The following is a 27,073-nucleotide window of genomic DNA, read 5'->3' as shown; positions in this document are numbered from 1 at the left end:
GAAAAAAAATTTTTTTAATTCCCAGGCATCTCTGATCTATGCTGTTGTTATTTAGTCACTAAGCCATGTCTGACTCTTTTGACATCCCATGGATTATAGCCCACCAGGCTCCTCTGTCCATGGGATTTCCCAGGCAACGATATTGGAGTGGGTTGCCATTTCCTTCTCCAGGGGATCTTCCTGACCCAGGGACTGAACCTCTGTTCCTTTCATTGGCAGGTGTATTCTTTACCACTGAGCCACCAGGGAAGCCCCATCAGATGTACGATCAGAACTAAAAACGACCAGCCCATGGAAATCAAGGACAAATTTGAAATTCAACTATATTTTAAATATGTAGCAGACCTTTAGAGCATCTTATCTGTGTTCTAGTTCACCCTCCAACCCCATCCTCCATCCTTTCCACATACCTTCTATGCTGTTTCCTCTTATCCTGAATATCAAAATAATTTTTATTGGATCTTATCTCCTATAAACCATTTGAAATACTTTGTGAAATGAAGCAAGGAATAAACAAAACACACTCTCTCCCTCTCAATCTCTTTCTCTCTCTCTCACATACCAATACACACACACACACACACACACACACACACACACACAGCAGGACCTACTTCAAATGTACAGATAAGTGTTAAAATCTAGCAGCAAAATCAGTTGTGTAGAACGCCTCCAGGGCAATTCAGAAAACATCTCTATTATCTACAAAAGCCAGTTTTAAACTTAGCTCTAAATCTCTCTCCAGGGACCTCCCTGGTGGTCCAGTGGTTAGGAATCTGCTTGCAAGTGCAAGAAGTGTGGGTTCAACCTCTGGTGTGGAATGGTCCCACATGCCATTGAGGAGCAACTGAGCCTGTGCTCTAGAGCTCACGAGCTGCAACTACTGAAGCCTGCACACCTAAAGCCAGTGCTCTACAACAAAAGAAGCCACTGCAATGAGAAGCCTGAACACTACAACTAGAGAGTAGCCCCCACTCACAGCAACTAGAGAAAGCCCACAAGTAGCAAAGAAGACTCAGTGGAGCCAAAAATAAAATTAATTAAATCTCTTTTCTTTTCAACTCCCTTCCCACCTAAAAACAAACCAAAAGAAAACAATATAGACAAAAAAAAATAAAACCATCATCAAGAACAGTAAATTATCTTTGGAAATCACATAAATGTATAAACATTATACAGCAAATTTTGACAAAGTACTAAAAGTTAAGACCTCAAGATTCCAAGTACTTACCAGACTTTGAGAACTGCTGGCTAAAGATAATGACAGAATACACCAAGAGAGAAATTACAAGAACAGAAAAAAAAATATCATATTTCCCTCTCAAAATTACAGATGAGAGAGACTGAAAGGGGTGGTACTGAAACAATATGGATGGAAAAAGGAATAGAACCAAGTCAGGCCTTATTTTGTAATGGTGAGGTAATGATTACCTCTCTTGAAGAAAAAAAATCAAGGTAGGGAAATACAGAGGCTCTGCCCTAAAGGAACTGACCTGAATATTTCCAGACCAGACTGGCTTAAAGTAAGATAGTCTTGGAAAAACTGGGAAGGCATCAGGGGTGGGTTGGGGTCAGCGCCCTGTTGGCCACTCCCCTCTTTCTAGTCCAAATAAACCTGGTGAGAGTATATAAGAAAAACAGATATCCCTGTTCTCTTTATTGCATTCTAGAAAAAAGCACCAGTCACTATTTTCAGCACAGCCCTCTGCACTCATGGGCTGCTACTTAAGATGAATACTGATAAAGCAAAAATTTCAGGCTAAAGCACTATTTTAAAAGCACTGGAAAACCTTTCAGCTAGTAATAAGCATATTCACCTTTAGAAGTAAAGATTTTAAGCATGCCAAGCATAGCCAGAAACCTTTAGAGTGGTGTGCTCTTGTTTAAGACACTACTGGGGCGGTGTTGTTTTAGCTTTCTATCTCCCTACGCTGCAAATATTTGTTTACCTTTATACTAGTCTAGTGGCTAACATAGACACTTTTACTGGCAAGCATGCACTAAATATCTGTTATATTGAATTAAGTCCTACCACAATACTTCTAATTTCTCTTACTCCCTAATATCTGATCAGTTGTTAAACTATTTTAACTCTGCAAGGTCTCTCCCTCAGCCTTCTCCTTTACACTGCCTTCTGTCTTTGTTAAAAAACTCACTATTACTTTCACTGATTAAAATTCCCCACCCTCAGTCTCTCCCCAACTCCAATCCATCCTATACGCTGCCATCAGCTATTGCCAGCACAGATCTGGTCATGCCATTCATGATCTCAAAAATCTTCAGTAGCTCCCATTTACAGAACACTGAAAACCTTTAAACTAACTTTAAAAGCCCCATACAATCTGGGCCTTGCCTACCTTTAGATGAATACCTCCTATCACACTATATTCCCATTCTCACATCATAGACTTATATCCTAGCCAATCATACTCCTCCTTCCTCCAAGAACACATCCATGCCTTTGCTTACACTGCCCTCATCCACCAGAAATAGGTGCCTTTAATCTGCGAAAATATTATCCACTCTCCAATGCCCTGCTCAAATTCTACCTCTTTCACAATGCCTTACTGAATCTATTCCCTAAACCACCACCACGGCCACCTCATTGTTGATGGTGTTATAATTCGTATAATAGCAATTCTGCATATGATTATCTTGCCCACCTGAATGTAAACCCATGGGGTTGAGGCGGGATTCAGGATGGTATATCTTTAGACATTTCACATTACAGTGCTATGTACTGAACTGCCTTGTATCCAATAAACACTTCATGAACTGAAACAATTCCTACCATGACAAAAGTTCAGAATAAGAAAAATGTCAATGAAACATCTCATTAGCTAGTTATAACAAATGATTTGCCTCTTCTTATCCCCCAAAGTGTTCCTAAATATAACTTTGTATTTCATCCTTAATCATCCTATCATTACAAATGTGATCAATATACTTAAATGAAATGATCTAGGAAGGAGATTTTATGAAAAACCACTCGTAATAAGGAAAACTGGAGCTATGACTATGGCTATCTAAATACCAAGGTTTTAATATAGTAGACAATAATTCAGAATTTAGGGCAGAAAAAAGAGGTGACTGTGGGGAAATAGAAGAAACTGGATACATACTATGTGCAAATCATTTTGCTAAGGAATTAAACACAGCAAAGTATTTAGTTTTTATATAACAGCTCTTGAAGACAGTTCTTCTCCCATTTAGAGATGAAACTGAAGCTCAGAGAGGTTAGGTAACTTGCAGTGGAGCTAGTGTAAGTTGGAGGTGAAATTGGAACCTAGATTAAACTGGCCTCCAAAGCCCATGTTCTTTCCTCTATTACTACAGGGCCTCATGAAATTAATTAAAATTAGCAGTTTTTCCCAATCTGCCATATATCTGATGTCCTAGTTAAATTTTTAGAGTCAGTAGCTTTAGCCCCAAACTGTTTTAGCAATGAATTGTATTACTTTCAAAACTAACTTAAACAAAAGCAGTATGCTAAAAAATAATATAAAAGTACCAATAAATATTTAATATAATATGGTGATATAATGTACAATTTGAAAATTCTGTAACAAACTCCATCAGGAATCAAGTACTCTCTCACCAAAACACAAAATGCACGAACTGTGTACATGGCACTACTTCATGAAAAGTCCACTTTACTACTAAAACAGGCTATTCTTAATGACCTTTGTCCAGGGGTGCCCAACACCCATCACACCTCCTAATTCTTACTTGAAACCTCTGACACATTTTCCCACAGGACAATTTTAGAGTGATTAGGCTTTTCATCATTGTATCTCTTCCCTGATGCTGACGGAATTCAGGTAATAGCTAAAATTATGGCTGCCTGAGGGATAATATCCTTTAAAGTCCCTATTCCCAACAGACCTAATTGAGACAGTCCCAGCAAGAGCTCTCACAACCAAAGTTTCTTGCTTATCCTATTTTCCCCTCTCCCTCTCTTTCTCAGGAGCCAATAGAGCTGCTATTTCCCCTTTCAGGCCCATTCTCCACCTCTCACTGGAACCAATCTAATTCTTGTTTGAAACCTCTGACACATTTCCCATTGAACAATGTTACAGTGATTAGACTCTTCATCATTACACCTCGTTACTGTGCACTGGTATAAGAACATAACTATCCTTAATAATTTTTTTCCTGTGCAAAAACATGTTAAGAGGCTAAACAACCAATTATCACACTTCTGAATGATAATTCAAAGGTTAACAACTGCCCATGAAACAAGACAGCAAAAAATGTTGAAAAAGACTCCACAAAATATGATAGTGTATACAATCTTTAATTTTATCAGGATTTAACACACACAGAAATAGACATTAAAGTTTCCTTTAACATTAAAGTTAACAGATTCGTACTTACATTTTCTTTAAGGATTTCAACACATATTCAAAAAATATATTCTACAATGAAAGCACCCTTAGTCCTAAAAACTATCATGATTCAGGGCTGCAAAGCTCACATTCAATGGTTAACATTTCTAAAGCCAACATCAACAAACATGTAATTAAAATAAATAAAAATTCTGGGAAGTAAAAGTGTCTCCTTATCAAAAGAAAGCCATTATAAACAAACATCAATAACAACAACAACAACAACAAAAAACACAACCTCTTCTGAGTACTAAACAGGTCTAAGCAGGTCAGATATAGTGTTTAGTTTTCACCTAGAATATTTGTTTTAGAAAAAGTTTAATTAAGTCACTTGCAGGGTTAAATCTAACCAATCATAACTGTTTTAGACAAAGAAGGCAGAAATACTATCTTTACCACATTACCTTCACCTTTCGTTTTACTTCATAGGGATTAACAATTTCCACTCCAGTATTTTTCCAAATTGCTGAGGTAGAGAGACCCATTGTTAAATCTCTATAATACCTAAAACATACTGCAAACAATAAAAAAAAAAAAAAACCATATGCGGTAATTACAATTTAAAACATTTCTACATTCAAAGTTAACAAAAAATAATAGCAAGCATGCGAATGGTTCCCCCCTCCCATCCCAACCTTTTATCCAAGCATTTAACTGTTTTTATAAACCAGATGCCTAGAACTATAAGTCAAAAGATTACATACACAAATTAAACAAAATTCCTCTTCCCTTGAGTAATCTTCTAGAAAATTCTTGCAAGTATGAAACATTCCAAGAAGAAACAAACCCCTCTTCATTTATCCTGTTCTTAAGAGATGTAGAATATTAAAATGTATCTACGAATTCCTTAGTGTACTCGTAAAATATTTCCTATAAATAGAGAGGGTTCAACTTTAGACTTCTTCCATATTTCCACTACATTTCTTATTAAATGTTATTCTGGCATGTAATTTTAACCCCAGTTCAGCTGGAAATTTGAAAAGAAAAAGAACAAATTAAACAGACAGCAATCCAAAGTATATTTTTAAGGATGAAGCAAGTACTTAAAAGACAAATCTTCACCTAGAGATGTGGAGGATTTCGAGTCCTACCTCAAAATATCCTACTGTGAATCAATTTGGCCTTCAAAATTTTAGGAGATCTGTAATCGTGATGGCCTCTACTGTACTACCAGGCTGTCAATCGATTAGGTTATCAGAAAAACATCCGACTTTCCCCCAAAATCTTGTTTTTGTGTTTAAACGCTGCCTGCTTCTAATAGTAACAACAAAAACAACAAAGCAACAATAATAAAAAAACAAAGAACCTGTGCACATCTGAGTTCTCACTGCACAGCTGACCAAAGCGTAACCAGAACAGTTTCAGAAGTAAGAAGAGCGGGAAGAGAGGCGAACCAAAATATTTTGGTTGAACCTCGCTGTCTTACCAAAGATTCCTCTCATAAGGGCTGGAGTTTACTTTGCCTGTTCTTTCACTGACCAACGGGGCGGGGACAGCAGTTGGGCAAAGGGAGAAGGGGCGGAAGAGGGCGGTAGAATTCAGGAGACCGCCAAGGAGGCTGCAGAACATCACCTGAGTGTAGATAAAGAAACCTTGCCTCCAGTTAATCTCCACTTAGGTTGTTACAAAGAACCACAACAAGCCACAAAGAAATGAGAAAAGTAACTAAGGAGCATTCATCCCTATGTGTAAATGTCCCCAGAGTTCGTCACCTTGCTGTTTCTGTTGCGCTGGGTTCCTAAAGCACCCGGTGTTCAATAGAGAGCTGGAGTCAGCAGCTGTCCCTCAAATTGGCAGCTAGCACACTTGGCGCAGCGGAGAAAGAGAGACATGTGGAGCCAGGCGCGGGCACCTGGCGTATCCCCCAGTTCCACTTCAGGTCGAAAAGTGAAGAAACTTAGTCACAACTCTGGCGTGGCCCGCAAGGCAGACACTCCCCCAGGCCAAGCCCGGCCCGGGCTGCACTTACTCCTGACTCCCGAGCCCGCCGCCCAATCCCCACCGGCTCCCAAGAGAAAGCGCGGTTCGGGCAGAGCGTGCTCCGCCGCCCCGCAGCCTCAAGGGGCCTGGCCTGGCACCTCGCTTCCCAGCCCCATGCCCCTTCTCTCCCGGGCACCCCAGCAACGGTCTTGAGAGGAGGAAGGGGGTGGCCCCAGCCCCTCTTAGCCACCACACTAACCTCGCCGCTGCTTGCGCTGCCGCCAAACACCTCCATTTCTTGGTCCCAGGGCTCGTCTTGAGGAGCGAACGGTAGCATCGCCCCTTCAGGAGCACTCGAACAGGAGCTGCCAACTGCCCGCGCGGCCGCGCATCCCGTTTTTGGAGCCTGCCTGCCACTGCGCCGCCGCCACCGCCGGGATCCCCAGCCTCGCCTTCAGCGACAGCTGCCTTCGCCGTGGGGTCCCTCAAAGACTCGGAGCGAGGGGTCGTCGCCACCGCAGGCTGCTGCTCCCCACGGAGAAGACAACTCTGTGCTGCCTCTCAAAGAGCTGCCGCTCGGTTTGTGCTCACCACTGCCGCCAACGCCGCGACAGTCGTTCGGCGGTGACTCCCCCCCGCCCCCCCGCCAGCTCCCAGCTCCCTCGGGCCCCCTCCCAGCTCTGTCAATATGGCGGCAGCGGCGGCGTTACCTGTGCAGCGCCTGGAACTCCCGACCGCGGCGGCACGGCAGCGTCACCCAAACGTCAATGGAGATTCCCCAGCCTAGGGTGAATCTGGCCGGGGGGGGGGGGGGGGGGGGAGGGGGAGGGGGCGGTCGGGGGGAGGGAGGCGGGGAGGTGTGAGGGATCGCGTGGTGGGGGTTGGGAGAGAGGGGAGAGGGGCTTACTGGGCGGGGAAGGCGGGAGAGACGTAGTAAAATCCTATGCTAGCTCCTCGGTAAACCTGCGCGCTCCACGGAGCATGCGCGGCACTGTTCACACATGCTCAGCAGGCCCTCGCAAGTCAACAGAGCAGCCTTGCCAGCAGGAGTCCCAAAAAGGATTCGAGAGCTGGGGTCCCTCATGAGCATTTGGAGGAGTCAGTGTCAGAGGAGGACTCCAGGAATACCTGCTCTCAGGGCTTGCAAAAACAGGTGCCCTATACACCGAGGCACGCCCATTTGGTATTTAGTGACAAATATTAAGGCAGGGGTTTTAGTCTATTATACATTAGCCTCATAGAAGCTGGAGGCAGGAATAAAATCCGTTTAAAATAAAATAGTACAACTGCACTCCCTAACTCCCCCCTCTCCTCTTGTCCTGCTTACGGTGTTGGTATTTACCAACTGGTTGTCTTCATACTATTGATGACACCCCGTGTTTCCAGTATTCACATACGTGACGTACACCACTTATTGGACTCAACGTGAGGCAGTGAAGGCAGAGTGTACGAAGCTAACTTCATTTCCACCCCGCTCTGAGGATATTGGACCTGTAGTGACAGAAATTATCATTTTTCTCTCTTCTCCAAATCAAACATTTACTGCTTTGCTACTCTAAGCCACACACTGTACCAGATGCTAGCAATTTAACTGAGATGAAGTATAGCCTCATGCATGGGAAATGATCAATACATGGGAAATACTTCAAAACCTAGAGTAAAAATGTTATTCCACATTTGACACTTCAAAGAACTTGAAAGTGCAACTGTAACAGCGACTAAGCCAGCTCAGTACCTTGGAGAGGTTTCTAATGGTAGACAAAATAACACCCACCCTCCAGGTACTACACCTGGGACTGTGATGCTGTGCTCCACGGAAAACGTTGAACTATGCTCTCTATTTATTATTTCACCGTCTAGCTTCTAGCACTGGCAAAGTAAAGTGAACCAGAGATTGTACCTGAATCTCAATCAAAGATCACTAGTAGATCACTCCCATCTACTCAGCTTAAAACCCCAGGGAGAAAGTAAGTTTTAAGCATATGATTCTATAAAAATGAAAGCTTTGAAAGTAGTGGAGACATGGGGCTATAAACAATGAAAATATGTGAGCATGTACCCACATGCAGGTAGACTTCCCTTTGGCTGAACTGACCTTGCTTCTGCCAATGCTTTGAGCACTGGATATCATCTTTTCTTGCCTGCTCAAAGGCCTTGTTCTGCAGTTCTTCCACTTCCTGCCTGCCCCTTTCACACCATCTATTTTCCTCCTCCACTGGACCTTTCCTGTCAGCAAAAAAACATGCTGTTACTGACTTCAACTTGCTGGACCCCTCATTAGTATTTGAAGCAGTTCATGTCTCTTAAAACATTATCTTCACTTGGCCCCCAGAGCAAAACATTTGTTCATTTTCTTTCTACATTATTGGCCATTTCTTCTCTGTGTCCTTTGCTATATCATCCTTCATCTTCCTAATCTCTAAAAACTGGAACTTCAGGGCTCAGTCCTTGACCTATACCTTCCCCAACATTTTAGGTATTCCCATATCCCATCCTGTTCCACGGCTTTAAACCCCATCTGTATGCTGAAGATTGTCAATTTTTTTTTCATTTATTTATATTAGTTGGAGACTAATTACTTTACAATATTGTAGTGGTTTTTGCCATACATTGCTATGAATCAGCCATGGATTTACATGTGCTCCCCATCCTGAAACCCCCACCCCATCCCATCCCTCTGGGTCATCCTAGTGCACCAGCCCTGAGCACTTGTCTCATGCATTATATCTCTAACCATAAACACTTTCTTGAAGTCTAGACTTGTACGTCCAACTGCTTATTCTATTTGGATACCTAACTGAATTCTAGGTTCGACCCTAACTAACATGCTCCATGCCTAGTCTTCAGAATAATTAATGACCTCCACCACCCACTAGTTTGTTGCTCAAATGTCATTTGAGTCTTTTTATGACCATCCATTCTAAAACACCATCCCCATAACTATCTAGCCTCACCCTGCTTTTTCTTGATAATACTAATCAACATGTGATATATGATTTATTTATTCCCTCAAGCACCTAGCATAATGATACTCAGTAAATTTTTCTGAATGAATGAATTTGTCCTTTCCTCCTATGGATTTGATAAATACACCACATCAACTATATTAAGAAGCTTCCTCACCATGAATGTATTACTCTGCTTCTATATAAAATTTAACTTTCATGTATGTTCATTCATTCAACATTCCCCTTAATATATAGACACATGTGTGTGTTAGTCACTCTGTCATGTCTGACTGTGTGTGATCCCATGGACTATAGCCCACCAGGCTCCTCTGTCCATGGGATTCTCCAGGCAAGATTACTGCAGTAGGTTGCCATTTTTTTCTCCAGTATATAAATATACATGTCTCATTAAAAAATTAATTAAAGTACCTTCCTCAACTAATGGTTTTAATAAACTCTCATTTTTTCAAATCTTTCCATTAGTTAACAAGTCTTTTTTCTTCTATCTCAATTATTTTTTAAATGTCTGCTCCATCCCCACTGCCATTGACTCAGTTCACCTCATAAAATATTTACTTGAACCAATTATAACAATGATTCCTCTTAACTGATTTCTCTGACTCTAAATTTATACTCTCTCCTCAAACCATCCTCCTCATTGGCAGCCCAGTGATCAAAAGTTTCCAGTGATTCTTTTATCATCTCCAGTAAGATACCCAAACTCCTTAACTCTGAATGCAGATGTTTAAAAGTTTTCACCATCTGGCCTCTATTTTCCTAGCTTCATGTACCATTTCATATTCCAGTCAAATTTGTGCACATGTTATTGTCTCTTCCCTATCCTAGTCTTTGTAGATAATTTTCTCTTAATAGCAGTCAATATTAACTACTATTTACTGAGAGAAGAGCTGACTGTGCTCCAGGCTTATGCTCTTCATGGATTCGTTTAGCCTACATAAGAACTTGTAAAAATTTATATTATCTATATTTTACAGATCAGGCACCTGAGCCTAAGGTTCAATGATTTTCCCAAAACCTCACAGATAATAAATGAAAAATCTAGAATTAAAACGAGGTCTGCCTGGTGCCAAACCTTTTACCCCACTCTGGTGCTCTGTGAAGCCTCTTAGAGCTTAACTTCCCCTCTTTCCTTCTTTCCACTCATCTCAGGGACAAATTAGTCACCCATTCCTCTGTACTTCCATAACATCTTTTCCATATACTAATCTCAGCATTTCTTTATCTTTCTTTACCAGTGAACTTTGAGCTTTTTCATGGTAGTGAATTAATTAAGCTCTGCATTCACAGCATATGGCTGGTGCTCAATAAACGTGCAGGATGGACAAAAACATTTCTACTTTAGCCAGACACTGTGTTAAAACTGTGGTCTGTTATAAAAATGTACGACAGTACTTAACTCTTGAGAAGTTTAATGCCTATCTGTTCTGTGTTGACTCCTTGTATCAAAGACGTATTACCTGATTTTAAGTTATTGGTAACCAGGGACTATTAGATCTAATTTCTACTAAATGAGAAAGCCCTTGAACTGTTGGTGAAAAACACGATGACTTTATTTAAGCACAAAGGCAAGTAGTAAGGAAGACTGGAACCTAAAATTCTAAATTTTCTATAAGTATACACAGCAGAGTTTATTGCTTTCCCTTCAGTGGTCAGGACATTTTTGCCTCAAAATTTCTATATGCCTATGTATCTCTGGATTTCCAATTATTGTAGCATTAAAAGTTTAAAAAGTATTTGGCAATGTTTTGGTTGTTATGGAACTGGGATGTACTTAACTAGTTTCTAAATAATATATTATTCATCATAAAGGATGATGCAATGGGTTCTACCACCATTAGAGCATGTTTTCCGAGTGTTTTCAGAACTAGGGAAAGGGTACATAAACCTCTACACTGACTTCTTTGCCCTGTGACAAATGGCACACATCAGATGACCAGGGTCAGGTGTAAAAGTGGGTGGTCATGCAATTTAGCTGAAAAAAGTTAACCAACCCACATGGAGATAAAAACAAACTCATCTTGGCCCCACTAAGGGGGTGTGAAATATGAACCAAGGACCTTTGATCAGCAAATCACAGACCACCCACAGATCCTACATTGTTGTTCTTATTCCTAGATTGTGACATATAGAAACACTGCTTATTTGAGGTATAATTATAGAAAGAGCCACACAGTCCCTCAGCATTCTCTGCCTAGTTCCCCAAAGTTTATAATCCAAATAGCTGGGAAGTGATGAATCAACACAGAACATAATAGCACTATTAGAAAAATATTCCAATATTTTACTTGGAGATATTCTGATTTAAATATATAAAAAATAGGATCTGTGTGCAGAAACAGGAAACTTTTAAGTTTTAGCAAATACTTAGTATATTTAAGTTATTCCTCAGGAGTGTCAGATAACTTTTGTTCTCTAAAAATACTAAGTAACTTTGGTCCCCCTACAAATCAATTTCAAAAGGGGGAGCAAGTCACACATACTTGTGAAATATGTTTCATTTTTGTTGAAATGAATGAGATTAAGCAGTAAATAAATGATAAATATGGCTATAATTTAGTAGTTTTTCTCTTTGGACAGTAACTAAAGCTTATAGTAAACAGAGAATGAAATCCCTTAATGATACTAGAGAGGGGGAAGAGTAGTTACCATTGTTTGTGGTCTAACTCTTAAGATATTTATGAAAATTTATTATTATTATATTTTATGATTTAGCTAGAATTTTAACCTATTTAACAATGGCACATGTTACAAAGGAGTTCTGCTGTATTATATATAGGCAAAATATCAAGGAATAACATTTTATTTTCTTTTTATTTCTATATCTCTTCAAATCCAGCCAACATATTTGTTTATAATGATATTTTCTGGGGAAAAAAACAGTTGTCCTACTGGTAGGTTTTCTAAAATGTTAGAATAATGGATCTATGAAACAGGAAATTAATTCCTAGGATAACATACATAAATGTCATAGCCAGCTGTAGGTGACAAAATAAATACATTTTTATAAACCCAAGCAATAACACCAGATGTGAAGGTAATCTGGCTGCCCACATCCTTCACAGTATTATTCACACAGGTAGAGCCAATTAATTTGAGCCACTCATTTGATGTCTCTTCCTTAACTCAAAATTTTTCATTTGGGTTCCTGCAAATTTTAGAACTTTGTTATGGAGAGTTCCTTCTGAGTTAAAGGTGGACCGTTCTTTCATTAAGGATATGAGAGTAACAATGTTACCCTACTCAGACTTCAAACATAACTCATAAATCTGTATAACAATAATAAAAATTTAAATTTGTGTATCTACCAATTTACCTAGTTTCAAACTGTCTTTTGCATATAATTTGCAAAACTCTTGTCACCTGAAATAAAATATGTATTTAGAGTTCCTATGACTGAAGTAATAATAAAAGATTTCCGTGGTCATACAATTTAGCTGGAAAAAGTGAACTGACTCATCTGGACCCACCTATACCTGTTCACTAGATTCCCCTGGTATTCACAGTTTCTAAATAAGAATTGTTTTAAACGGAACCAGATAATTTCAGACTTATGGTCATGGTCTTATTGATATTGTACTTTAAGTCACTGGTAAGTGTGCATGAGAATAACCTGCAGGGCTTTGTCAAAACACAGATTGCCGAGCCTCAGTGTTTCTGATTAATTAAATCTGGGTTGGGGACTGAGTGTTTGCATGCCTACCAAGTTCCCAGGTGATACTACTGGTCTTGGGACCACACTTTGAGAACTACTGTTTTAAGTTATAATTAGCCAAAGTAAGAGACAGATATTTTAGAGAGGAGTTTTGTTCTAAACGCCTGTATGATTCATTCAGATTTCAGGTTTTAAAAATTCATATAAAAATTACAGAGAATTGGAAAGTGCAAATTTAAACTGCAAAAGAAAAAAAATCTACAAAGGAAATATTATATAAGATACAAACCCCATTGAAGCACTTTAAGACTTCATTATATAAAAGCAGTTGACATGCTAATAGCAACTTATTATTAATAAACATAGTTGAAGTTAATAAAAGTGTCTTTTTCCTGGTGCCCTGTATTAGGAGTTCAACTGGGAAAATAGGCAAATTTAGAGTTGGTTACAGAAGAAAAAAAAATATATATATATATATATATATATATATATATTCATATTCAGATTGAGCACAGACAAAGGCAGGTGACGTGTTCCTAGATTACTTGTGGTCAGCAGGTCAGAGATAAGCAAGTTGAAATTAGGAAGATATGTAGACACTGATAAGGGCAGAAGGTTCTTAACCAATGGATCAGGAAAACGTCAGGTAAACGTGGTATAGTACCCTGGATAGCTCCCTGGAGGAGAATTTGCTTTAAGTCTGGCCTCCTGTAAGTAAGCCTTTTTATTTTATTTTTTTCATCTATTTAGAGCCCCTCTCATTGTTAGAAGGGTTTTCCTGGTGGCTCAGACGGTAAAGAATCTGCCTGCGATGCAGGAGACCCCGGTTTGATCTCTGGGTTGGGAAGATACCCCGGAGAAGGGAATGGCAACCCAGTCCAGTATTCTTGTCTGAAGAGTTCCAGGGACAGAGGAGCCTGGCGGGCTACAGTCCATAGGGTCACAAAGAGTTGAACACGACTGAGCGACTAACGCTTTCAACACTTTTCTTGTTAGAATCCTGAACGTTCAAGGAGCCCAAACATTTATGCAGATTTGAGCCCCTGGATACTAGGAAGCAAAAGAACATTTTAATTTCACCAGTAACATTCAGAACCGCTATCAGAGATATCTATAATCCCAAGTATACTATGTCAGGATCCTGACATATTTAGACAAAAGAAGACTTTTAAAACCAAGAATTGGTTTTCCATTCTAAAGCAAAGAATTACATTCATTATTTTCCTTCTGCACATACTGATTCAGAGTTCATTTACCTCTTAAATTATTTATTGAATTGACCTAAAGTCTAGTTTCAAGAGATTTTCAACATGAATGTAGTAGAAAATAATCTTATAACTTTAACATACTCCTAGAAAATAAGTTCTATATAATCATGAAAAGTTCTTAAAGTCAACACAGCTTCTACCTAACTTCTTTGCTTTCTACATCTTTGAGTATGATCTAGTATATTTCGTTGGACATTTAATTAAATCAAGATTAAAGCTCTTAAAAAAAAACTCTATATGCTTACAATGTACTATATGATGATTCAATATACATAGTGCAAGGTTTACTACAGTCAAGGTAATTAACATATTCTCTCACAGTTACCATTTTCAATGTGTGATAAGAGAACCTGAAATCTATTATCTTAGCAAATTCGGGTATTCAATACAGTATTATTAACTAGAATCATCATGTTGTAGATAATCTCTAGAACTATTCATCCTACATAACTGTAACTTTGTACTCTTTGACCAGCATTTCCTCATTTCCTTCACCTCTTTGCCCTTGGTAACTACAATTCTCTTCTCACCATCTATGTATTAAACTTTATTTTTTTTTAGATTTTACATATAAGTGAGATCATGCAGTGTTTTTCTTCCTGTGTCTTACTTATTCCACTCGGCATAATGTCCTTCAGATTCATCCATATTGTTATAAATGGCAGGATTTCCTTATTTTTTATGATTGAATAGTATTTCAAATATCACATTTTCTTAATCAACTTATCCATTGATAGATGCTTAGGTCATTTCCATATCTTGACCACTATGAATAATGCTGCAATGAACATGGGAGTGCAAATATCTCTTTGAAGTACTAATTTTATTTCCTTTGGGTATATGCCCTGAAGAGGGATTACTGGTTCATTTGGGAGTTCAATTTTTAGTAAAATCAACCCTTAACCAGAGGTCCCACAATGGCATTTCTTATCTTATGGATTTTAATACATTTCAAGAAAAATTTTAAGTTAAAGCCTTATTTAAATTAATAACTATTCAAGATGAATCCAAAAAGCCTTTGTTGTTTATCAAGTGACATTGCAATGAGAAAAATCTTGTTAAAAATGTAAATATTATAACTTAAGTCAAGGGAGATTTGGAAACCTTTTAAAAATAAAAAAAAATTAACATAGCAATACATCTTAGAACTAAAATAGATTATTATGCCTATACACAAGGAGATATGACACCAAAGGGAACTCCTATATGACCTCTCCCTAAACATTCTTTTAACAAATTGATTTTTTTAAATATTTATTTATTTATTTGGCTGCATTAGGTCTTTGTTGGAGCATGAGGGATCTTCAATGTTCATTGTGCCATACAGAATCTTTAGCTGCAGCTTACAAACTCCTAGCTATGGCATGTGGGATCTAGTTCCCTGACCAGGGATTGAACCCAAGCCCCTGCATTCATAGTATAGAGTCTTAGCCACTGAACCACCAGGGAAGTCCCTAAATAAATTGTTTTAAGAAGCTATTGCCCAGAATTCCACTTCAGCCCAGGATGCAGAAAAGATAGAAAGTGCATTTCTATACTAACAATTATAAAAAAGGCAAATGAACAACAAAATCATAACTTTTCTTGAACAAACCAGAATGCTGAGGTCACAGGACAACAGAATAGCCTAAAATCCAAAGACAACCCTTCCAAGGAGAGATGGAATGCTAGCACTGGTTCACCTATAGTACAACACAGGGGTAAAAGATATGCACTGCCATAAAGCAGTAAGGAGAATTGAGCTAATTTTTAAAATGATTTTTGTAAACTCCAAATGTGGAAGAGCATGATATTATAAAGCTTGGAACAGCAAGGACCAGGGAAGTTAGCTTTCACTCTTAGGCTGCTTGCCACAGACTTACATTTGGTGATCATGAGAAAGAGAGGTGACAGGGAAGAACACCAGATAAAGCCTCTCTGAACAAACATTGCAGGCTTAGAAGAGAGGGTAAATCATTGCTACAAGAAAGGCAAAAATTCTTCACAAATGCTACTGACTGGTAGGGGGAGGTGGGGCAGCATACACTATTGCTCCTCAGGAAATGTGTGAACACCCATTGCTTCCAAAGAAGGTAAAAGGAAAAAAAAAATTCCTCTGTTCCTTAGGAGAGGGGCAAAAAGCTGTCCTAGACCTATGCAATTAGAGGCTTTATAGCAAAGAGAAGGAGCAGAAAACTTTCCTTGAAAGGGCCACTGAAGATATAAGGCAAAATTTAGCTGCCATGCACAGGACAGATAGTATTGCTGAGAAAACTCTGCTCTGATAATTCAGGGACACAAGATCTGTCTAAGACTGAGGCTACGCCAGGACAACAGAGAAATCCCCTTGTCTCACCAGTCTGGTCAGTCAGTTCAGTCACTCAGGCACGTGTCTGACTCTTTGCAACCCCATGAACTGCAGCATGCCAGGCTTCCCTGTCCATCACCAACTCCTGGAGCTTGCTCAATCTCATGTCCATCGAGTCAGTGATGCCATCCAACCATCTCATCCTCTGTTGTCCCCTTCTCCTCCTGCCTTTAGTCTTTCCCAGCATCAGGGTCTTTTCTAATGAGTCAGTTCACCACTGTGATAGCATGTACCAAATAAAAAGCAACAGCAAATTACACCTGAAACTATCACAACATTGTTAATCAACTATACCCCAATACAAAATGAAAAGTTTTGAAGAAGGAAAGGCAAATTAGCTGAATATGGATCATACTATAAATTTTAAAATTATAAAACTTTTAGAAGAAAACATAAGAAAAATCTTTGTGACTTAGGGTCACAAGTCATAGGTGCTGAGTTCTTAAATATGAAACCAAAGCTATGATCCATAGAAGAACACATTGATAAATTAGATTTCATCAAAATGAATTTTTTCTGCAAAAGATCCTGTTAAGGATATGAAAACATAAGCCTCAAACTGGGGAAAAAGTTTGAAAATTACATATCTGACAAAAGTCTTGATCAAAAATATATAAAGAATTCTGTAAACTCAACAGGAAAAAAATCCAATTTAAAAATATGATAAATACGGAACAAATACTCCACCAAACAGGACATATGTGCCAATAAGCACATGTAAGATTACTCAGCACTAACAACACCAAATGCTGGCAAGGATATAGAACAAGAGGAATCCTCATTCACTGGTGGTGGAAAGGCAAAATGGTACAGCCACTTTGGAAGACAGTTTACCAGTTTCTTAAAAAACTTAACATTCTCTTCAAACATTCTCTTCACATATGATCCAGAAATTGTGCTCCTTGGTATTTACTCCAAGGAACTGAGAACTTATGTTTACACAAAAATCTGCACATGAATGTTTATAGCAGCTTTTTAATAATTGCCAAAACTTGGAAACAATCACGATGCCCTTCAGTATGTGAGTGGATACATAAACTGTGGTATACCCAGATAATATATTATTCAGTGCTAAAAAGAAATAAGCTATCAAGTTGTTAAATATATGGAAGAACCTCAAATATATATTACTAAGCAAAAGGGGTCAGTCTGAAGAAGTTATATACTATATGGTTCCAACTATAGGACTTCAATTATATGACATGTTGGAAAAGGCAAATCTATGGAAACCATAAAAAGAACAATGGTTATCAAGAGTTAGTGAGGAGGTAAGGATAAATAGGTGGAGCACAGAGGATTTTTAAGGCAGTGAAACTATTCTGAATGATACTATGATAGTGGATACAGGCCATCACATATTTGTCAAAATCCATATAATGTACAATGCCAAGTGAACTCTAATGTAAACTATGGAATTTAGGGATAATGATATTTCAAAGTAGGTCCATCAGTTGTAACAAATGCATCTTGTGTGATATGTTGATAGTGCATGAAGCTGTGCATATATACAGACAGGAGATATATGAGAAGTATCTGTATTTCCCTCCCAAATTTGCTATGAACCTAAAAGTGCTTTTTAAAAATGTCTATTTTTTAAAAGAATAAAATATTCAACATTGCTGTGGTATGAATGTTCTTGTCCCCCCCAAAATTATGTTAGTACTTAGAATTGATAGCATTAAATGCTTATATTAGAAAAGAAGAAACTTCTCAAATCAATAACCTAGAGTTCTTCCTTTATAAGTAGTAAATGAAGAACAAACAGAACTCAAAGCAAGCAGAAAGAAGTAAATAATAAAAATAAGATAGAAAAATCAATGAAATTGAAGACAGAAAACAATAAGGAAAATCAACAGAACTAAAATCTGGTACTTCTAGAAAAGATAAATCAAATCTATAAGTTACTGTCTTCACCAATCAAGAAAAAAAGTTAAAAGGCATGAACTATAGATATCAAAATTGAAGAGCTATTGCTACAAGTCCTACAGATATTAAATGTATAATAAAGGATATTAAAAATAAGTCTATGCCTGTAAGTCCAATAGATAAAAGTGACCAGTTCTTTAATTTTCTTGGAGTATAGTTAATTTACAAGGTTGTCTTAAATGTGACCAGTTTCTTAAAAGAAGCAAACAACAAAAGCTTACTCAAGATTCAGTGGAATATTATTCAGCCATAAAAGGAATGGGATACTGAAACATAATACAGCATGGATGAACCTTAAAGCATTATGCTAAATAAAAGAAGCCAGACACAAAGGGCCAGATATTGTATGATTCCTTTTATATAAATATCCACAGTTGGCAAATTCATTAAGCTAGAGAAAGTAGATTAGTAGTTTCCAGAGGCTGGGGTGAGGGGAAAACGAGGAGTAATGAGTACCAGGTTTCTTTTGGGGGTGATGAAAATATGCTGAAATCATAAAATGGTTTTAGTGATGCAATCTCAAATATATATATGCTAAATTCTACACTTCAAAAGGGTGACTTTTATAGTATGTGAATTATATATCAGTAAAAATAAATAGATAGTGTGAATATAGTCCTGTTTTTCTTATAGTAATTGTATTCATAGTTTAAAACTTTCCAACAAAAAACTTGGGCCCAGATAGCTTGACTGGTGAATTCTAACACATATTTAATTAATAAACAATACCAATTCTACACAAGTTCTTCCAGAAAATAAAAGGAGAAAACACATACCAAGTTATTTTTAATTCCAATGAAAACCTGATATCAAAAGGAGAAACTACAAGAAAATAAAAATACAAACCAGTTAACTTTAAAGTAAAGTAAAGTAAAACGAAGTCTCTCAGTCGTGTCTGACTCTTTGCGACCCCATGGACTGTAGCCTACCAGGCTCCTCTGTCCATGGGATTTTCCAGTCAATAGTACTGGAGTGAATTGCCATTTCCTTCTCCACCAGTATACTTTACATAGACACAAATATATTCTCCAAAATATGAGCAGAGTTCACAAATAATTAAAAACTAAAAGGCATTATGGCCAAAAGATATTTCTCATGAAAATGGAAGGTTAGTCCAACATTGGAAAAACAGTCAGTATAATTCAACAAATTAAGAGTCTAAATAAGAAAAAAAATCATATCATTGTTTCAATAATGCAGAAAAAGCATTTGACAAAACCTGATGTCCATTCATGATAAAAAAAACTCTCAGAAAAGTAAGAACAGAAAGAAATTTCCACAAACTGAATAAGGACATCTATGAAAAGCATAGAATGAACATCATACTCAATGATAAAATGCCAAATACTTTCCCCCTAAGATCAGGACCAAGATCAGCAGCATTATTTACAATAGCCAATATATGGAAACAACCTAAGTGCCTATCAATAGATGAATGGATAAAGACATGATTCACACATGCACACACAATGGAATACTACTCAGCCATAAAGATGAAATCCTGCTATTTGTGACAACAAGGATGAACCTTTAGTGAAGGTGAAATTAAGTCAGGTGGAAAAAGACAAATATCATATGATTTCACTTGTAAGAAACAAACAACAAAAGCTCACTCAAGATTCAATGGAATTTTCAGCCAAAACAGGAATGGAATAGTGAAACACCCTACAACATGGATGAAACTTGAAAACATTATGCTAAATAAAAGAAGCCAGACACAAAAGACCAGATATTTTATGAGTGAAATAAATAAAATAAGTCAGATGGACAAAGACAAACATCATATGATTTCACTTGTACATGGAATATAAAAGACAAAAACTAAAACAAAATAAGTTAACAAACAAAACCAAACTTGTAAACATTTAGAATACAGTAGTAGTGGGACTTTCCCTGGTGGTCCAGTTGTTAAGACTCCATGCTTCCAATGCAGTGGGAGTGGGATTGATCTCTGGTTGGGGAACTAGGATTCTACATGCCACACAGTGTGACCAAAAAAAATTAAGCAAGATAAAAATAGACTAGAGTAGTGGTTACCAGAGAGGAAGGGGTGGAGAGGAGGGTAAAATGCATAGAGGTGGTCAATCATATAGTGATGAATAGAAGCTAAAATTTTGTGTGTGTGAACACACTGCAATGTACACAGAAGTAGAAGTATAATGTTGTATACCTGAAACTTGTATAATGTTATAAACCAACGTTACCCTATTTAAAAAAAAATGATCAAGGACAAGAAAGTTAAGAATGTCCATTCTAAATTCCATATATATGTGTTAGTATGCTGTAATGTTCTTTATCTTTCTGGCTTACTTCACTCTGTATAATGGGCTCCAGTTTCATCCATCTCATTAGAACTGGTTCAAATGAATTCTTTTTAACGGCTGACTAATATTCCATGGTGTATATGTACATATATGCAAAACAGAAAAAGGGACACAGAAGTACAGAACAGACTTTTGAACTCTGTGGGAGAAGGTGAGGGTGGGATGTATCGAAAGAACAGCATGTATATTATCTATGGTGAAACAGGTCACCAGCCCAGGTGGGATACATGAGACAAGTGCTCGGGCCTGGTGCACTGGGAAGACCCAGAGGAATCGGGTGGAGAGGGAGGTGGGAGGGGGGATCGGGATGGGGAATATGTGTAAATCTATGGCTGATTCATATCAATGTATGACAAAACCCACTGAAAAAATAAATAAATAAATAAATAAAGGGGAAAAAAAAGAATGTCCATTCTCACCATTGCTATTTGACATTACACTGGCACTTCCAGCCAATTCAATATGAGGTGAAAAATGATTAAAAGGTATATAAGTTTGAAAGGGAAAAATAAAACTCTTCATAGAAAACATGAGTGTCTACCTGGGGGAAAAAAAAAAAATATATATATATATATATATTAAAAATCTACTAGAACTAATAAGTGAGTTCAGTGAGGTTACAAGGTACAAGGTCAATATGAAAAATCATTTTTATGTGTAAATACTAGCAACAAACAATTAGAAATTAATATTAAATAAATTGTAGCATTTTTAATAGCATAAAAGAGTGGAAACACAGATGTAAACCTAACGAAATATGTTCAAACTTTCTGTAGTGGAACTACAAATCACTGATGAAAGAATCAAAGAAAACCAATACAAATGGAGAGATGGATTCAGATTCAAAGACTCAATATTATTAACATGTTAGTTTTATCCAGTATGATCCACTGATTCAATGCAATTCCAAAGAGAATACCAGCATGATTTTTATAGAAATTTGTAAGTTGATTCTGCAATTGGTACAGAAAGGCAAAGGACCTATAATAGCCAAAACAACTCTTAAAAACAAGAATTAAAAGATGTACAGTATCAGATTTCAAGCCTTATTATAAAAATACGGTAATCAAGAGAGTGTATTATTAGAGACAGATCAATAGAACACAATATAGACTCAGAAATCATATATACATAATCATATATACATAATCAACTGACTTTTTTACAAAGTTGGAAAAGCAATTCAGCACAGAAAGAAGAGACTTTTCAACAACAGGCAAGGTAAAATTTGGATATCCATGTGGAAGAAAATGAATTTTGAAACATTCCTTGTAGTATATACAAAGAGTAGCTCAATATGGACCATAAGCTATAAAACATAAGCTATAAAATTTCTAGAATAAAGAATATAAAAGGAAGAAAAATGTTGTGACTTTTTAAAGGCAAATGTTTCTTAGATTTGACACTAAAAGCATGATCCATAAAATAAAAATTTGGACTTCATCAAATTTTAAAATGTCTGCTCTTGCAAAATTAAGAGAATGAAGAGACAGACCACAGAGCGGGATAAAATATTGGCAAATCATACATCTTACAAAGGATTTGTATCTAGAATACACAAGAAACTTTCAAAACGCAATAATAAAAAGAAAAATAATTTTTAAAGTAAAAATGATTTGAATAGACACCTCACCAAACACATACACTGATAAAAAAAAAAGTATATGAGAAAATACTAAATACCATTAGACATTAGGAAAATCCACATGAAAACCATAATATGATGCTAATGAACACCTATTAGGGACTGAATGTTTGTTTTTTCCTAACTTTCATGTCCTGAAACCATAACACCAATGTGATGATATTAGAAGATAGGGGACTTTGGGAAGTAATTGGATTATGAGGGTGGAGCCTTCATGAAAGGAATTAGTTTCCCTGTAAAAGGGACTCCAGAGAGCTCTCCTGTGTTTTTCTGCCATGTGAGGATATAATAAGACAGCCATCTAAGAACCAGGGAGTGGGCACTCACCAGACACCAGATCTGCCAGTACCTTAGTTTTGAAATTCTGAGCCTCTAGAACTGTGGGCAAGAATCCCTTGGAAGAAATGGAGTAGCCATCATAGTCAACAAAAGAGTATAAAATTCAGTACTTGGATGCAATCTCAAAAACAACAGAATGATCTCTGTTCACTTCCAAGGCAAACCATTCAATTTCACAGTAATCCAAGTCTATGCCCCGACTAGTAATGCTGAACAAGATGAAGTTGAATGGTTCTATGAAAACGTACAAGACATTCTAGAACTAACATCAAAAAAGAATGTCATTTTCATTTTAGGAGACTGGAATGCAAAAGTAGGAAGTCAATAAACACCTGGAATAACAGGCAAATTTGGCCTTGGAGTACAAATGAAGCGGGGCAAAGGCTTATAGAGTTTTGCCAAGAGAACGCACTGGTCATAGCAAACACTCTCTTCCAACAACACCAGAGAAGACTCTACACATGGACATCACCAGATGGTCGACACCAAAATCAGATTGATTATATTCTTTGCAGCCAAAGATGGAGAAGCTCTATACAGTCAGCAAAAACAAGACTGGGAGCTGACTGTGGCTCAGATCATGAACTCCTTATTGCCAAATTCAGACTTAAACTGAATAGAAAGGGAAAACCATTAGACCATTCAGGTATGGCCTAAATCAAATCCCTTACAATTATACAGTAGAAGTGGGAAATAGATTTAAGGGACTAGATCTGATAGACAGAGAGCCTGATGAACTATGGATGGAAGTTCATGACAATGTACAGGAGACAGGGATCAAAAGCAAAGTGACTGTCTGAGGAGGACTTAAAAATAGCTGTGAAAAGAAGAGAAGCCAAAAGCAAAGGAGAAAAGGAAAGATATACCCATTTGAATGCAGAGTTCCAAAGAATATCAAGGAGAGATAAGAAAGCCTTCCTCAGTGATCAGTGCAAAGAAATAGAGGAAAACAATACAATGGGAAAGACGAGAGATCTCTTCAAGAAAATTAGAGATACCAAGGCAAAATTTCATGCAAGATGGGCTCAATAAAGGAAAGAAATGTTATGGAGCTAACAGAAGGAGAAGATATTAAGAACAGGTGGCAAGAATACATAGAAGAACTGTACAAAAACAATCTTCATGACCCAGATAATCATGATGGTGTGATCACTCACCTAGAGCCAGACAGTCTGGAATGTGAAGTCAAGTGGGCCTTAAGAAGCATCACTATGAACAAACCTAGTGGAGGTGATGGAATTCCAGTTGAGCTATTTCAAATCTTAAAATGATGCTGTGAAAGTGATGCACTTAATATGCCAGCAAATCTGGAAAACTCAGCAGTGGCCACAGGACTGGAAAAGGTCAGTTTTCAATCCAATCCCAAAGAAAGGCAATGCCAAAGAATGCTCAAACTACTGCATAATTGCACTCATCTCACATGCTAGTAATGTAATGCTCAAAATTCTCCAAGCCCGGCTTCAGCAATACATGAACTGTGAAATTCCAGATGTTCAAGCTGGTTTTAGAAATGGTAGAGGAGCCAGAGATCAAATTTCCAACATCTGCTGGATCACTGAAAAAGCAAGAGAGTTTGAGAAAAACATCTATTTCTGCTTTATTGACTATGCCAAACCTTTGACTGTGTGGATCACAATAAACTGTGGAAAATTCTGAAGGAGGTGGGAATGCCAGACCACCTGACCTGCCTCTAGAGAAACCTGTATGCAGGTCAGGAAGCAACAGGTAGAACTGGACATGGGACAACAGACTAGTTCCAAATCAAGAAAGGAGTACGTCAAGGCTGTATATTTTCACCCTGCTTATTTAACTTATATGCAGAGTACATCATAAGAAACACTTGGTTGGATGAAGCACAAGCTGGAGTCAAGATTGCCGGGAGAAATATCAATAACCTCAGATATGCATATGACACCACCCTTATGGCAGAAAGTGAAGAAGTACTAAACAGCCTCTTCATAAAAGTGAGAGAGGAGAGTGAAAAAGTTGGCTTAAAACTCAACATTCAGAAAACTAAGATTATGGCATCCGGTCCCATCACTTCATGGCAAATAGATGGGGAAGCAGTGGAAACTGTGGCAGACTTTATTTTGGGAGGCTCCAAAATCACTGCAGATGGTGACTGCACCCTTGAAATTAAAAGACACTTACTCCTTGGAAGGAAAGTTATGACCAACCTAGACAGCATATTACAAAGCAGAGACATTACTTTGCCAACAAAGATCTTTCTAGTCAAGTCTATGGGTTTTCCAGTGGTCATGTATGGATGTGAGAGTTGGACTATAAAGAAAGCTGAGCACTGAAGAACTGATGCTTTTGAACTGTGGTGTTGGAGAAGGCTCTTGAGAGTCCCTTGGACTGCAAGGAGATCCAACCAGTCCATCCTAATGGAAATCAGTTCTGAATGTTCATTGCAAGGACTGATGCTGAAACTGAAACTCCAATACTTTGGCCACCTGATGCAAAGAACTGACTCATTGGAAAAGACCTTGATGCTGGGAAAGATTGAAGGCCAAAGGAGAAGGGGATGACAGAGGATGAGATGGTTGGATGGTATCACCAACTCAATGGACGTGAGTTTGAGTAAACTGTGGGAATTGGTGATGGACAGGGAGGCCTGGCTTGCTGCAGTCAATGGAGTCACAAAGAGTCAACATGGCTGAGCAACTGTACTGAACTGAGAACTGTGAAAAATAAATGCTTATTGTTTAAGCCTCTCAATCTATGGTATTTTGTTGTAGCAGCCCCAGTGGACTAAGACAATGCCTATTAGAATGGCAAAAAGAGAAAAAAGCAAGGAAAACCTGACAATACCAAATGCTAAAGAGAATATTCAGTGACTGAAACTTTGACTGCTAATTGAAATGCAGAATTTTATAGTCATTTAGGAAAACAGTTTGGCTGTTTCCTATAAAGTGAAATATTTAATTATCAAATAACCTAGCACCTTACTCCTATATTTGCCAAGGAAATTAAAGTATTTGTTCACATAATAACTTGCATATGAGTGTTTACAGCAGCTTTGATCATAATCTCCCCAAACTGGAAACCACCAAAATGCCCTTCAGCCGGAGAATGGGTAAACAGACTGTGGTATATTGAAAGGAATGTTACTCAGCAATAAAAATGAAGGAACCACTGGTACCTGCAACAACATGAATGAATTGCAAATACATTATTTCAAGTTAAGAAGAAACAGCCTTAAAGGCTTTATACTCATACTATTTGTGTTACAGTTTGGAAAAGGCTAACTGTAAGGATAGAACACAGATTAGCAGTTGCAGGGGCTGGAGGTGAAAGAAAGGATTTTGTTTAAAAGCAGATGTTTTGGCATGTAATGAAAAAGTTCTGTATTTTTGATTACATGTCTATATGTGTTTATCACAATATAAAACTGTACCCTAAAATAGTGTTTTATTGTATAAGAAGTATTCTTCAATAAACCTGGCTTTTAAAAAGGGCATTGAACAGGCCAAAAAAGGAAATACACACAAGTATACATGCAAAATATGAACAATAGTAGAGGGTAATGTAAAGAGAGTTGAAGAGTATGTAAGGAATTACAGAGTGGATTTTGGGAAAGGGCATTTTGAGGCCCAAGGAAAGTATTTAAAGGGCAGGAAACTTTATGACCAAACTAGCCTTGTTACCTTGGTTATGGATGTGGGTGTTTATGTTCTAATTATATAAGAACACCTCAAATCCTTTTTAGCAGTAGCCTGTTCTGTCACCTGATTTTTCCCTCCCACTAACATACTGAGTCACTGTCCTTCCAGAGTATTTGTGCAGTTCAAGCAACATATTCCCTACAATATTGCACAGCGTCCTAAAATGGGAGGCCCAGACGGATAGCTCTGATATGCTACACCCTAGGTTGAACTGTTCCACCTAAATAAATTTTTCTGGATACCCACAGAAAGGAGCACATTCAAATTTAGATATTTAATTTTTTTATGTGTTTCTTTAAATGTGGCCACAGTGGAGTTTAAAGTGCTTTATTAAATGGCAGAGAAATGATTTACCTTTCAAAACTGTGTTTTACTCACTTTCAGTTAACATTTTAAAAGAGAAATATAAATCGTTATTTGAATGCTCTTAGATTCATTTATTTTGAAAAGTGAGATATATATGATTAAGAATGTATGTTTGGGAAAGACAGTTTCTTTATAACATTCATATCTAATACCACAGAAATAAATGTGCTATATGTACAGATTTAATAAATATTGATGTTGGAAATGTTTACTTAAAATGAAAGTTAATGCTACCTTTTATATACTGCCTTTTATAGTTTC

The 27,073-nt window shown here is 37.6% G+C and overlaps 1 protein-coding gene across 9 annotated transcripts in view; it reads right to left on the bottom strand.

Annotated features, from left to right (window-relative positions):
- The window catches only part of RPS6KA6 (ribosomal protein S6 kinase A6), a 241,360-nt gene that overhangs the window by 165,197 nt on the left and 49,090 nt on the right, over window positions 1-27,073 (bottom strand). For 2 of the 9 annotated variants that reach the window (XM_043897077.1, XM_043897084.1), the window contains exon 1: window positions 6,568-7,000. In XM_043897077.1, coding sequence (XP_043753012.1) covers window positions 6,568-6,645 — 78 coding nt within the window. In that variant the 5' untranslated portion in view covers window positions 6,646-7,000. The other 7 variants (XM_043897076.1, XM_043897079.1, XM_043897075.1 and 4 more) reach the window with 7 other exon arrangements.

This window comes from Cervus elaphus, chromosome X (genome assembly GCF_910594005.1).
Source record: "Cervus elaphus chromosome X, mCerEla1.1, whole genome shotgun sequence".
NCBI classification, from domain to species: Eukaryota; Metazoa; Chordata; class Mammalia; order Artiodactyla; family Cervidae; genus Cervus; species Cervus elaphus.
This window is presented reverse-complemented; position numbering and strand designations above follow the sequence as displayed.